Raw genomic sequence first — 16,115 nt, 5'->3', positions numbered from 1 at the left:
GTAAAAGTAGTAAACTTTTTTGCATCTTTTATGGGGTCCCAAAATTAATATTCTCTGCAAAATTCGGCTTGTTCCTATGATTTTTAGGGGTCAACTCTCTGACGACTGCACTATGACCTTTATTTTAGGAATCAAGTTGGTATTCTACTTATATTCAACTGTATTCAACTCATTATCAACTTATAACACTCAGGAGCCAGGAGGATTATCTGAGATTTGTCAAAACGGTATTTGTTTTTATATTCTAATTCTAAACGACCATGTATAATTTGTATCTGTACCATTCCTATAAAAGTTACCTAGCTACTTAGTTTGACAGTCGTTTGCCGGTAATACTGGAACCAATTATTTACCTAATATTTATAATATAAAATATTCAAACTAGGTAATTCAACTAAGAAATATAAAATTCGAATTGTGCTAAAAATAATGAAACGGTATTATATTCCGCACAGTTATATTGGATAAATTTTTCCGGCATTTTTAAAATTCGCGCTATATAACCTGTCGAAGTGATTTTGATCACATGACCCACGCTGGCCGCCATTTCGCCGAATAAACAACGACCGGGAAAGTTCTTGTGTGTATCGTGAACGTTTTCTGTTAAGTAGATCGTGAAAATAAATAGTAAAAATGTCTGAAGTGGATTCAGTAAATACTAATAATGCTGTAAATGAAGAAAATAGTCAAGTGAGTACAATGATTTGTATATTTTCTTAGTTATTTTGTGAAACAATTCTGCAATGTGCACGTAATAGATGTGCACCCTTAGATTAGGTCATTGCTTTCATTTGTAAACGAATAGAATCACATTCTAAGGACTGTTAACATTGTGATAATGAATGGTTTAAATAATTCAGTTAAAACGCATTTTTACATGTAATTTATTTACTTGTCGTTTATTTTAATAAAACAGACTAATATTGCACATTATTTCAAAGACCTATATGTATAGGAAATTTGTAAAAATGCATTTTCTAGTACCTACGCCGTGAAAAACGCAATGAGTAGACACATACGTTCAGCTTGGTGTCGCTCTTTTACAAATTACTTTCTCTTGTTCTTCATGTCGTAGTATTAACCAGTCAGCATTTTAAAATTGGAGGGAATATTTAAGTTCTTCTAAAACTTATTTAAACTTTAATATAATATGGTACTTAAATTGTTTATTTATTAAGCATTCTTTGTTCGTAATTTGTGTACTGGTTGTGCTAGTGATAGTAGTGCTAAAAACAATAAATTTGATATAATATTTTAGCGCCAATGGTTATCTTTTGTTACAAGATGGTCTTTCTATATGCCCAAAATAGTAAACTTCTAGAAAATCCACCCATTCTAATAATTTTAAATGAAACAGTATAAGACTGACTTGGCTAAGAATAAATTTGAATTGTAATATTATGTTTGTGTCTAATATTAGCAACTGTAAGCAAACCATTCAAATTTTTTTCTTCGATAATTGTCCAGAAATCATAAAATTTTTCATTCAGTCATTTCATTTCAAAACAGTCGCCTAGTAAATGTGAATCTGATATTATTTTAGTAAAAATGTGATCTTAAGGTGTTCGTAAGGCCTTATCTGTTCTAAAAGTTGGCAATTATCAGTTGCACTTGGACAAGTGTAAAGATTCTTTTTGTAGGACCTCTCCTACAGTCAACATTTCCTTAGATAACCTGAAGGAATCCATACTTTTCAGTTTCTCAATATACTTAAGGTTTTTCAGATGTTGACTGAATTGTAAAGAGTAATTCAGGTTTACTCACTACTTATTTCAGAACTACTTAGTTCTTAATCCATTGTATCATTAGACCTAATAATCCATTGGACCAGGGAACATAATACACACACACTTTCAAGCAAATTAGAATATGTCTAAAATGATTATTTTATACAATAATTGAAAATTCTCTTTGTCTATTTTAGGAAGAAAAAAGTTCCAAAACTAGGAAATCCAAGTCCAAGTCTCCTAGGCTAACGACAATTGAGAGGGCTCGAGAAGAAAGTGAAGCAATTACTAAGGTAAATTTTTGTGTTTTTTTTTAATGCATAAAAATTAAATAATGCTTCTTTTTAGGGCTTGGGACCTGAGGTTGAAGGGAGACGCAGAACAAGGTCAGCAGCTAAAGGTGTAACAGCCACTCCCCCACCTCCAGCTAAGAAGGAAAGAAAAAGTTCTAGCACAACTAAAAGTAAGTTATTTTTAAAACAGTTGGAATACATTTTATTTCCTTTAACTCTCATCCAAAGATCCAAAATGTGTATTTTGTGTAGGTAAAATTTTGTTCTTTTTTAAATTCGCTTAGAAATCAGTTTTTTTTAAATTTTTTTCTCCTTGTTCTTTTTATTACTGATTTAAAAAAATGTTATTTCAAAAGTGTTTATTTAGCTTTCTAGGGGAACTGGTACTATAGGTCTCTTTGTTAACTGCTAAAGATATTTGGTGTATTTAATTGATTTTCCTAATTTCTTAATTTTGTGTTATTTTAAAATTACAATTTTACTTTTCAAAGAAGTCATTTTACTGATGCAGGTAGTTATTATTGAAATCTTATTTTAGCATCAAGGGGCAGGCCTAAGAGAACTGTAGAAGAAAGTAGTGATTCACATGATGAAAAATCTGAAACCTCAGTAGCTGAAAGTGAAGAACAAGCAAAAAGTATTGATGAATCCAAAAGCGAAGCTGACACTACAGAAACTAATTCACATGACGATAAAGAAGAATCTGGTAATAACAATGCCGATGCTTCAAAGGTGAGAGCTATATTTTAATTAAATAATATAATTATTTCTGAATTGAACTAAAAAATATTTGATGATTAGGTAAAATTTGTTGGTTTTTTTTGTACTATTTTTGTAGCTTTAAAGGCAATGTCAAGCTGTAAAATAAACATATTTTGCTAAAATATTTTAATGGGGAAATGGTTGGTGGGCTGGTAGCTTAACTGGTAACATATTAGGAAAAGAAAATGTCTCACTTATAAAGTATAGACCTTGTCTATTATCTTGCTATATACTATAATTACTCAAGAAATACTTCTAAATTATTTGATTAAAATTGACTCAGTAATAAGTTATTATAAATACTTTATGAATTAAACATAAATACTAAAAATTATGTAAAAATATTTCAAACAAGACTGTATTGTTTTTAAGTGAATGGTTTGTATAACAATTACAGCTACATCTGATGAAAAATTAAGATGTATAATTTTTATTAAAGATAAAAGGTAAATGTGTAGGAAGGAAATAATTATAGTTATACAAACAATGTTAACATATTATACACCAAGATACATCAATAATAAACATTTGTTACAAAGCCTATTATATAGGTATATTTACAGAAAGAGAAGGAGTTTGTAGAAGTTTGTTATATAGAAATTATATTCAAGAACAAAATTATATGTTAACATAATCAAACTTATTTAAAAAAAATGCAATTATCAGATTTCTTACATACACACAAAATCTCTAAATGTATATTGTTTAATGTTTCCTTATAGTGTGAAGATCAGGCAATGAGTGTTGATGAAAAGAGTGAAGCTGATGGTAATGAGACTAATTCACATGATGACAAAGAGGAATCTGCCAATAATAATGCTGATGCTAAGGTAAGATATATTATAAATTTTTATTAGATTGATGAAAACATGAATAGATTTGAAGCTTCCAAGACAAAAATTTCATTTCTTTACTAGATGAAAGAATGGTTTTACTACTTTCATTATAATATTGGTATCATTTTTTAACAGAAGTTATTTCAGAACTGATGAACTGATGATGTATTTAAAATAATAAATGCACAAGAAGGATTTATTTATGAATTATTTGCCATGTGCTCTTTATTTTTAATTAATTTTTATATACATAAACAATTATTAGTAATCAATATATAAGTTCACTGTTTTTAACTTTAACCTGTAGTCTCCCTGCACTACTTTTAAGTACCACCAAATTCTGGTACCCTTATATCCCAAGGGTACCAGGTATCAAGGGTATTGAAGTAGATCTAATACTTACCACATAAACTTGCCCTCACAACTGTAGTTATCAGCTGATGTTTAATACTTCAAATATCATTCAATTGTTTTCATTTTATTAATACCAAATAAGATTTGTAGGTATTTTAAAAGATTGTTGGTATTCTAAAACAAACAATGCTTTTAGCTTATTGTAAAAAGTTATGACTAATAAAATAAGGCAGACATAACAGTACTGTTGGTAAGTAACTGTCAACAAAAATCTAAATGTAGCCGGAGACTAAGGGTTAAATAGCCTGAACCTTATTGTAACTTTTTCTAATTGCTAAAGTTAAATATAATGAATAAATTATACAGTGTTTCCATTATTTGTTACATTTCTTCAATTTTCTTTGTGAAATTTTTGTAGATTCAAACTTGAATTATTAAATTTATATTGGTAGAAAATTTTATCTATTGATGTTGTCATCAGCTTTGTTCCAAATATATTTTATAACTAAATCATATAACACCATAGATTTGACCTGAAATGCTATCAGAAAAATAGCTCCCTTTTGTGGAGATTTTTGTAACTATAATCAATATTATTCATTTAAAATGAGTCTTACTACTGATCCGATTTATTTTTCTGTTTTATATAGTTACATTTTATATTATCTTAAATACACAATTTACTTTTTATGCAAGGTAAATTGATTATTCTTGAGCTGGTTCGTAAAAGTCAGTATGGTTTATTGGCTATAACAAATTAGATCTAATATTTTTCGTGAAAATTCTTTTTTATATTAATTTTTAATTATCCTTCTTCTTCTCATTGCGCCGTCTCCTTTCGAAAGTTGGCGATCCAAATGGCAATTGTAGTTTTGGAAACTGCTGCACGAAAGATCTCTGCGGATGAGCGGTCGAACCATCTCCTCAGGTCTTTCAGCCACGAGTTCTGGCATCTTCCTACTGATCTTTTGCCCTGTACTTTTCCTTCCAGTATAACTTGAAGTAATTCATATCTTTCGCCTCTCAACACATGACCCAAGTATTGCATTTTTCTCTCTTCGATTATTCTTAGTAATTCTTTTTGTTTACACATGCGACGAAGTACCTCAACATTAGTAACTCTTTGTACCCATGGAATCCTCAACATTCGTCTGTATATATACATCTCATCTTATCCTTAATTTCAGACAATTAAATTTAAATCTAAAATACAGTTACAATCCATCCACCCAATGGCACTGCAGCCTAAGTCAGACCTAGGTCTCCTTCAGTAAGCTTCTCTAAAGATCTCAATCTACTGTTGGTTTTCATGTTTTAAGGAGGTTCATCTACATTGTCATCCCTTCTATTTTTTGGTCTTCTGACTTTTTTCCTTGTATTTTTTCATAAAGTAATTTTATGGGGGATTCTGTTCTCATTGTACAGTTACAATACATTGCTGATATGTTGTACCTGCTGTGCATATAGAATTTTAATACAATTTTTACATGATAATGGAGTCATTATCAAGTTTAAAAAAAGATATGATTGTTAAATAATATTAATAAATAAGCTGAGACAAGATAATGAGTTAAATAATGTAACTTGTACTTGTTGTTTATTTTATCAGTTATCCCAATCAGATTGGTACAGTTCTGTGATGACTTGTCTTTCCATAAATTAATAATTTTTTTTTTGCAAAAATAGAGAGTTCAGTGTCTAGGGTTAGGTTACAATAAGTGTTTTTTCTCTCAAAATTTCAGGAAAATGTTCATTTTGTGATTCAAACAACTCTTGATAAACATTCTTGGCTTTATTATGGTTGAAACCATTTATTATCATATTACACTCCAAAAACTAAGGATTTGAAAAAAAAAATCGAACTTGTGATTTTATTGCATATTGTCTATAACGAGGATAGTAATGAGGGGTAATCTTATCAAAAAAAAAATGTCTGCATCTATGTTTATTGTGTTAAAAAGTCACAGAAACCACACATTTCCCAAGACTGTCAATATTATTATGAAAACCGCTGATTTGAGTGAAATTCCAATGTTTAAATTTTGTCTCTGGTGCAAATATGGTGAAATACAAAATTAGGGGTTTATTAGGATTTCAATTTTTTATAAACATATTGATATTGAGAATTGCTCCTAATTATTTCTCTTTATTAATTATTTCTCTGTTATCTGTAATTTGAGCGAAGAAATATGCTAGGTCTTTTCTGTAGGTGTTTTTGTTTAGTTTTTTAGCCAATAGTAATATGAGGTGGCTGATTGGCTAGATCCGATTATAGTTAGATCATAAGGAGAAATTATTCTGTACATAAAAATGCTTATAAACATTTGAAATTGTTTTTAAACTTGCTGTATACTAGTGCACTGTATTCCCACCTAAGGGCAAGTCAGTATGCCCATATTTTATTACATTAATTATATTTATGTGTTTATAGACAAATTTTCTTTTCAAAGTAATAGGTTTCAAGATAAAATTTTGGGAAAAACATGTCTATTCCCTTTCACCGCTATAATGAGGGATGCACAAATAAAAGCATCGATAAGATTATTCCCTTATTTTTCTAGTTATACCTGGTATTAGTTTTTTTAATCACGAACTTTTTTGACCCCAGTTCTTTGTTTATCATTATCAATTAAATTCTCTCAGTACAAATATTTAGATACCGCTAGTTTTTCCATAAGTAACTATTATTGTTGTAATGATTTTTTTTTATGGCCTTATCCAAATATTATTGTCTGCTATAGGATGCGTTAGGCCAATTTTATTATTTTATTAATAGAGTTTCTTAAATTATCTGTTATAAAATAAAATTTTCTTCAATAGTCCATGCATGTGGAAATTCTTCAACAATTTTTGATGACAATGAGTTGTGTCTTCAGTTCCAATTTATTATAAATAGATAAATAAAATGTGTTGAATAAACAATATATTCATATTTATTATTTGTTACATACATCTTAGACATGTAATTCAATGCGTTCTGCAAGATCAAATTTTACACTCACTGTACACTTTCATTTGATACAATTACAATACTTTATGTTCATAGAGCGCAAAAACAATAAATTTAATTCATGAAAAATAAGCATATGCAATAACATAAGCAATTAATAAATATTGTGATGGTCACAATTTAGAATATGAATCACAATATATATGTTAGTGTTTACACTTTTCCGGTAAACTTAATTTATATGAGAGATTTAAAGTTTTATGAGACATAAAGTTGATAACCATTTATTATAACTGTTTTATTAGACATTGTCAGAATATTTAGATTATTTGTCAATATCAAACGTTTTTTTGAAATTCACTTTTATAATAATTAATTTCAACGTCCATTTGGGCATTAATTATGCTGATTCAACCTTTTTATATTAACTTGATACTAATTTAATAGTTGATTATAATCAGAACTGATACTGAAGTAAAAAAAATCTTTGCCCTTGAAGGAAAATAGTTTTATTTATATTCAGAGGAAAATTTAGATTTTTATATTATTACGCTATTGTTTTCTTGATATTTCTTTTAGTTTGGTAGAATTTGGAGAATTGAATGCATTTCTGTGTTTCTTAGTAAATCATGGAAGCTAGATCAATGAATTACTCAATAACTACAATTAGTTTTAAAAAGCTCTGAGGAAGTTTTCCAATGAAATATGTTAAGTTAATGATGTTCTGTGGGAATTAAAAAGGAATGTTTTATTTTTATGTTTTGTTATTGAAATTTCCATCAAGTTATGGAACCACCAATTTCATAAATATCTTCTCTTTCTAGTAGTCTTTGATTTCTCTTCTACTCATGAACTAATTCTATACTATTTATATATGTACAATACAATTCTTTGTTTCTAAGTTGTCCTTCTATATTGAATCATACTGGCCAGTTGGTTGTTAAAACCAGTGCCAATAAAATACACACATATTGAACCATTCACAAGATAATTTCAGTCAGAAAAAAATCCCAGAAACAGAATTAAAATATTGACTATTTTAAACAAAATATATTTAAAAAATATCTGAATAACGTAATTGATCTAATAGGAATGTTATTTAAGAATAGCTTTCCATTTGTTCATTTTTCAAGAATAAATTTCTAGATTAAATTTTTAACATGGCCTATTTAGCTTCTTTGAGCTATGAATGCTCTATCTATAAGTACCTAGAAGAACCCCAGACAATTAAGCCATATTGAATAATTCACTGTACTAAAGTAAAGTATAACAGTTTCAGAACATCAAATGATACAACTTCTCTTAGATTTCTTATAATGTAATAGAGTGTACTTGATTTTGAACTCACTTTGTTTACATGTGGTTCTCAAGTTAGTTTTGGATCCAATATTACTTCTAAGAATTTCATTAACTCAATGTTCTGAATAGATCAATCAATGTCAAATATGGATGATATTTGGGAGTTACATTCTTGAGTAAAACACAAGAACACAGGACCAAGGATTGATTCAAATTCAAATATTTACAGGATATTTACAAATACAGGACATCCTTTAGATTTTCTACATTGCTTATAACTTTCCCATTAATATCATTAAGATTTTAGCATAATTGGATGTAGTTTTTTGAATAATTGAAACTACTTCTTCACCAGTTGTTGGGCAAAGAAACAAGCTTCTGTGAAATTTGTCAATGTTCATGTTAATTTGGAATGATATTGCTATGATTTTTATCAATAAAATAATTGTTTATAAAATTTGACTTATCTTTGATAAATTCTCATTTTGGTTAATTTTAATTCTAGATAATTTATGTGGTGTTACATTCTGATTTTCCCTTATTATCTTCCAATTTTGTTTCAATATATTATTTGATTTCACAATACCTTCATTATTCTGTTGTTGCAAGTATTGCTGTTTAATTTTTTGACATTCTTTTTGAATAACTTATAATGGTTGGTGTAGTACGAGTTATTTAGTTCCTTGCATTCCTTGGAGGTCTATGAATACAAAAGAAATATAGACAACAGTATTTATTTTTGACTATTTATTTTGATTTTGCATCTTTCCAGCAGATATCTCATACACCACATATTAACATCTACAGGTTCTACAGTTAACTCTGATATCATTCTTTACATAAAGATTATCACCTCCATTTTCTTTGCTGGTTCTTAAAAAATATGAAATTAATTTAAAATTGGGAACTTAAGTAATCTGAATATTTCTAGACTCCAACCAATGCTCAGTGACACAAGGAATACGCACTTTCTCTTTCTGTAGTATCATGTCTAGGTCATAACTTTTCTTAAACAAGACGCCTTGCATATTTATATGCATAATATTTATGTTGCTGAAACTACCTTGGCTGGTACATGAATTTTTCTTTCTCGTCTGAGGGAGAGGTCCAGTGCACATTGTAATCAATAAAATAATTGTTTTGATAAATAAAATAATCAGAAAATGTTGTTCTCTTCTAAGGTCGAAACGAGGAAAAGAAATATTGTTTGTCCAAAATTTTACATTTTATACTGTATTTTGAAGATCAGGTTTAACTCCTCCAATAAATGAGTGATTATTCAATTTAGTGGTTTTTGTTATTAATTTTTGACCTGTACATTGTATGTACTTGTATTTTTAACTACAGAATTTTTAAAATTATCTTTTCATTACTAGAAAACTCGTCATCACCTTTTCTAGTATGAAGAAAATTTGATTTCCTATTTATAAGTTTCCTTCTCTGTATGTTTCTTTTGTATTAAAGAGTTATTTATAAAATTTTCTAACCACATATATTTGTAATAGGATGAACCAGACGCAGATGCTGAGGAATCTACTCCTGCACCAGCTGCCACAGAGAATGGGGCGAAAGAGGATAGTGTAGATGCTCCCGCCTCCGAAGAAGAAAAGAAAGACGAGGAAGAAGAGAGCAAAAGTACTGCCGATGAACCTGAATCGGCAAGCACTGAGCAGACGGAAGATGAAAAGCCTGCTGAATAAATATTTTTATATTATTTCCAAATTTTATTATCAGCTCGTTTTTCTATTTCATTAAATCTACTGTAGGTTAACAAAGAATTCATTTTTAAAAACTTTTGGAAAAGTGACTCGTCAAAACACAAAATTTTCCTGAAATATTTAATTTGTGATTGAAAGTTGTATTAGTTTTTTTTTCTTGAGGTTAGTTTGTGTATGAGCTGCGCCATGCAAGTTTGCGAGATAATTACTGTTAATAATAATATATTATATAGGTTAGGAGTCATTCTTTTGTATATTTCTTAATTTTTTCATTTGTTTTGATGGCAATTAACGTTTAGAATATTCATCTTTACCTACAGGCTAGTTTGAAAGAATTAGGAGACATGCCGAAGTACATATTATAAGCGGCGTATGTACCAGTATGTACCTGAATCTCCTTAACTCAACACTATCAACTTTTCATTTGCATAAAAAACTGTCGATACTTATCTGAAATAGCCTTTAAAAAAGTATGACTGAAACATTTGTTGGGTGTTGTGAGTTTTGTAATACGTTTTATAATAACAGTAAAATTTCTTCCACATTTTAATATCTTGTAGGATGATGTATAGTAAATGGTACTTAGACATAGCTTGTAAGAGACTAGACCTAATTTCAATTTTTTGTGTTATTAATAAAAAATTTAAGTTTTATTTGCAAATGAAAAGTTTCTATTTTATACCATTTAAAAAATATTTAGTAATGTTTAGTAAACCTTAAGAATAAAATAGTTTTATTGCATTCATCTGTTTCAATTGTAAATTGAATATTTGATTATTTTGACTAGATCCATATTGCTGGTTTAATAAACGTTTTCTTTTTTATTAGTTTGTGATTTTATAGCAACCCCATTTGTTTTTTTGTATATCTAAAACCGAAGTCTTCAGGACTGTCTGTTTAAAAATATCAAAAAAGTATCATTTACTTAATCATAAACAAATATATGCAGATTTTAAGGAGAACTAGCCTATTTAATTGCATTTTAATACATACTGTAAGTTTACAAAATGCAAACAAATTTAGTCTTATTCAGCACATTGTATATAAAATCAGTAGATGCCTAAGGTATTATTATTCATTATTAAAAACTTTTGTTTGGCATAAAATGATTTCATCACAGATTCAGAGACTGTCATCGTTATTTTGTTCTATACAAATATATGTTTGGCAATGACCTTCGCTTCATATCCATTAGTAGTCACAGTTCAGCTTGAATAAATTAGTGAATGTCTAAATAAAAACTTTTCAGTTTAGTACTAGTACATTTTTAGTTTGTTAGGCGAGAAATGTGTAAAGATCAATTTAATTTCACTGATTTGTTCTATATATTAATTTTTGGACAGTTAGGAAAATTGATAAGATATACAATGGTGTGTTTTGTACAAAAAATGAAACCCTTGTTTGGTAAGTTCGGGCTCAATGCCTAGCTAAATGAGACTGTTATGTTTTTAAGAAAAACCATCAATAGTTTAGCTCGGATTAGAAGAACTTACCTGCGGGACAATATTTTATTTGTTGATAAATATTTTTTCGTTGTGTTAGGGAAGTCATTTCTATGTAAAATACAAAATAATTAATAGAACGATAGAGTTCATGTATTTTTATTTTCTAAAACTCAACTTACACGGCTGCAGTTCATAATCCATCAGAAAACTAAGAATGTGCTATGTAGTTGGTCAATTCCTAAGTAATTCCTCAACAAAAACAACTACTAAAAACAGTAATGTGGTATCCAAAGATAACTGTCAGACCAATTTCTCAACTTAATAGTTGTTTCTCCTGCCATAGGAAAACTTCAGATCACGTGACCTATATGTGGCTTTGATTGATTGAAGTTATGACAAATTCACTCACCTCTTCGCGCCTCTCTTGGTAATTTTTTTATGACAATTCTGACAATGTTTGTCATCATCAAATGGCTTTTTATTTCTATATTAATATTACTCCCAACATCTTTTGATTTTTATTTAATTCAGCTCTAAACATTGGTCTATAATCCGTAATCCAATAAAAAAATTAAAAGTATTAGAAGACAGCTAGAACAAAAGACTGGGTTATCATTGATATTACGTAATTTGTATGTAGGCCTAAAATTAAATCAAACTTTCTATCTCCTCATATGGTTTTATGTTTTCCTACATAGGTCTATGTTATGTCAAAATTCTCTTTGTATGGAATACATCATTGTTTTATGTATAATTATATATCATTTCTTTGCAGACGGCCGCTAAATAAATTGACAAAACATTAATGATTCCTTATTTTTTATTTCTAGAGCCTCTTATCGTTCATTGTTTGTATTTTCATAGGAATATGTAGTAATATATTTTGAACGTAAAATGATTGTCCTGATTTTATATTTATGTAAACTAAACTGTATGGATAATTAATATAAATGTGAAATAAATTTTCAATAATTAGACAATTAAACATTGTTGGTTTATTTAAAATTCCCCTTTAAAAAGTGATACACCCACCAAAAACAGAGAACTTAAATTTTCTTTTTACCTTTATTAAATTAGATACAAAACTTTTTATTAGAAAGATTTGAATTATTTTATATTTTTAGTAATTATAGAAAAGGATTTAATTATAAATAGTCCATTTTGCAAACATATTTCTGTATATCGTCGCCGTGGATGTGAAGAGAGCTAACCAACAAAAGTCAGTTTCGAGATACTGAGCATTTTAGATTACCATGTCCAGTAAAAAATACATTTTAGCTTATAACCTTCCTGCTCATTGAACTATTCCTAAAAATTTTTTAGGATTTATCAAACAAATTGTTACCTACTTTGTACTGAACCAAACACTAATAAAACATTGATTTATATGAGGGTAGAAGGATTTCGTTCACTTAGCTCCATTCACTACTAGATAACTTTTCACGAGTCATACTGGTTTTTTGTTGTGTGAAAAGATCTAAGTCTACGAAATTAAATAATACAAGGTGATATTATGCTTAAAATGTTTAATTTTGGATACAAAAATAACACAAAAGTACAATAAATTTAATTTAGTTTTTAGTCTTTAACATTGAATATTATTTAACAGTGAATATACAGAAATCTTATTATTTTATCGCTATTTGGATTCCGAATCGTCTGCAGCGATTCTCTCTATTGGTTTTAAAAGTCGGAGTTAGTAATCATGGTAGGTGGCTAGGATAGTACTTGACCTACAAAGATTTTGTAGATCTTTTAGTTTCTTAGGCTCTATTCCTAAAGCAGAAGGATAAAGTTTCGGAACCTCACTGAAAACGTTGTCAACTCGAGTGTTTCAACGAATGCACAATTGTTTGAAGTCTACCTGACTAAGTTGTGTTTTATAGAAGATTATATCAAGGTGTTCTTTTCTATATTGCAGCCATTTGATATTTAGCCACTTCATAACATCGCCATCGACTGTCATCGTTTTGTTAATAATTAATTTTTTGCTGTTAATTAAGTTTTAAAATCTATAAAATGACTGTAATCTAATTCCTTAACGACGTGTAGAGGGTGATTTATTTTGGCTGTTCTTGCCACTGTGTACCAGCCGCCAGGCACATATATATATATATATATATATATATATATATATATATATATATATATATATATATATATATATATATTTTTCGTCCCCTACTTTCAATCGCAGAATGAACGCTGTCGCATTCCATTTTGGAATGTCCGGATTCCATGAATTTTTGATTAATAATTTGCAAATTATCAAAAGAAGACAAAGCTTTTATAAACATTGCAGATACAATGGAATTTCTATTTTGACCTGTTACAGTATCAGAATAAAATGTTACTTCACTCACTTCAGATGGTAGCTCAGAAAGCATGTTCCATAAGCATGTAGCTATTTCTGATGATCCTTTTGTACCATTCAATGCATGCCACATGTAGTTAATAGCAACAGTAGTTTTGAGATTATACACCGTAAAATTATAGGTATTTAGTTTCCGTTTATAATATAATTGCCCCACTTCTAATTGGGAAGTCATTAAAAGCTTTTTCATATCCATACTGAAGGTGCTGAAAATATCAATTTTAGCACGATCTTTGTCAATTTTCTTATGCTCTCTAGCCTCCTTCTTTCGAAGTTGATGTAAATTGTATTCATCTTGATGTTTTTCTCTTTCGTCTTCGGTTTTTTTGTGAATTGCGTGCAAAAGCTACATTGGTCTTTTTTTGGTTTATGGAAACCATAGTTAAATTCGGTGCTGAATATATGTTTATAATAATAAAACGACACTGAATCATCTTCCTGATACTCTTCGCAGTATTTTAAATAATCCTGGTAAAGTCGTTTTTCAGATAAACCAGAAGGTAAGTATTTCCTTTTGGTTGAACTTCGACAATAGTGAGAATCAATCACCGGTAGTGATTTAATGTGATTACGTACTACCTCCTTTTGATTATCTGGGATTTTATTATTACTATTTGTGATAAATACGACATTGTACGTTTTTAATTTGATTAAACTTTTCTTTGCAACAAGATTTTACACTCAAATCAATGTACCCAATCAGAAATATTATTATCATCTGTAGATCGTACACGTACACCCACTTGTCTTAAACCTAAGCTCAATTACATAAAAATTGTATATCAATACAAATGAACAGCAATAAAATTATCTTACGATTATCACTATAAGCAATAAAATCATCTTACAAATAGAATATCTCGTTAACTATTAGCTTAAATTAAATTTAGGAACATAGCGTTGAAAAAGACATGGCAAGACGTTTCTATAAAAGAAAAAAGTTTGAATTATGAGCAGCGGTTCCTGAGATAGAACCGTTCAAAGTTGACCGGCATTTGCGAGGAAATTATAAACAATAGGATGATATTTAAACCATTACCTTTTTGTTTCAGAGATTTTTCTCAATAAAAATTTTCATGTCTTCAAGATATTTATAACATATAATAATAAAAATCATCGGTATTGCGCGTGAAAAATGCCAAAAAATTGAATTTCAAATAACAAAATCTGTATACTTAAAAAAAAGGGCTTCCAATAAAGTAATTTTCTTCATTTTTTTTAATCCAATGTAAGTCGAATAGAGCCATCACGAAATAACAAATGTCAGAAATGCTTTTTTTGTTATAAATAAATACATTTATTTATACTCCAGTCGTCATTAGACGAAAATGCAGCTGAACCTCTAAAAGCATACGAACAAGCTGAATTTTTCTGAGAATGATAACTTTGGTATCCCAAAAAATATGCAAAAAAGTTTATTTTTACCCTCGGCTTACCATTAAAACTAGCTCCCCTCATTTAGGGGAAAACATCCATGACGTCCAATCGTTTGTAATGTGAAAGTTTAAATTCGGTGTTTTTTTAGCATTTTAAATGCCTCACATTTGTCGCCAAAAATCAAAACCAAAATTTCATGCCATAAGTTTTGAAGATTCGGCTGTAGAATGGAAATTCCATAGTGACCAGTTAATGTAAAAGTGATACATTTTATTGATATCATGAGAATCGTAAAGTGGCAAAAATCGCGCAACGTTTTTATATTTTTTATTTATATATTTTCATGTTTTTTTATTTTTTTATAGAAACACATTTTAACACTTTTATAGAAACTGATTATAATTGCGACAAAATACAAAAATTGCATAAGAAAGCTGCACTCTTTACCTATAAAACGCTTTTTGATTTTTGTCGATGGGACACTGATTAAAAGAACGAATTTTTATAGTCGAATTGATATAAATTTTATTTAAAATTGATCTCGCTCGCGTAGCCGCTTCGCTTCAAGCAATATTTTTGATAGAAAGGTTTATTTTACACAAAAAGTGCTATAATGAACATTTTTATTCATAATTATCTATGATATATTTTTTTCTACGACGTACAGATTTTTGGTAAATCGATTTTTTTCCGTTTTTCCCCTACGAGGGGAATTGGTTTTAAGGGTAAGCCGGGAGTAGAAATAATAAACTTTTTTGCGTATTTTTTATGTACTAAAATTAACATTCTCAGAAAAATTCAGAACAAAACTAAAGGATCTCTGGCATTGGTTATTGCGTTTTTTAGATGGTTCTATTCGATTTATGTTGGATTGGAACATGCTTTATTGGAAACATTTTTGAAGTTATACTTCTATACGCGCGCTCCACGTTGGAAATTTGTATGGGAGTGAATCTGTGAAATCATTACATATGTAAGAT

General features: G+C 28.9%; 1 protein-coding gene across 1 annotated transcript; it reads left to right on the top strand.

The window, feature by feature from the left end:
* The first annotated feature begins 533 nt into the window (after positions 1 to 533).
* On the top strand, positions 534 to 12,369 carry LOC140441861 (uncharacterized). Its single transcript, XM_072532812.1, has 6 exons — positions 534 to 690; positions 1,925 to 2,020; positions 2,076 to 2,190; positions 2,559 to 2,752; positions 3,505 to 3,612; positions 9,727 to 12,369. Exons 1-6 carry the CDS (start codon positions 634 to 636, stop codon positions 9,919 to 9,921), a joined length of 765 nt encoding a protein of 254 aa, XP_072388913.1. The 5' UTR covers positions 534 to 633; the 3' UTR covers positions 9,922 to 12,369.
* Positions 12,370 to 16,115: the final 3,746 nt, after the last annotated feature.

The sequence above is a fragment of the Diabrotica undecimpunctata genome, chromosome 5, assembly GCF_040954645.1.
Source record: "Diabrotica undecimpunctata isolate CICGRU chromosome 5, icDiaUnde3, whole genome shotgun sequence".
Lineage (NCBI taxonomy): Eukaryota > Metazoa > Arthropoda > Insecta > Coleoptera > Chrysomelidae > Diabrotica > Diabrotica undecimpunctata.
The sequence above is the reverse complement of the archived record's forward strand: the minus strand, read 5'-3'. Positions and strand labels throughout refer to the sequence as shown.

Bases quoted from the DNA above. Each gene is read 5' to 3' on its own strand.
- LOC140441861 (XM_072532812.1), top strand. From the start codon at position 634: ATGTCTGAAGTGGATTCAGTAAATACTAATAATGCTGTAAATGAAGAA. The intron at 691-1,924 runs GTGAGTACAATG...TGTCTATTTTAG, and splicing joins TAAATGAAGAAAATAGTCAA to GAAGAAAAAAGTTCCAAAAC. The intron at 2,021-2,075 runs GTAAATTTTTGT...GCTTCTTTTTAG, and splicing joins AAAGTGAAGCAATTACTAAG to GGCTTGGGACCTGAGGTTGA.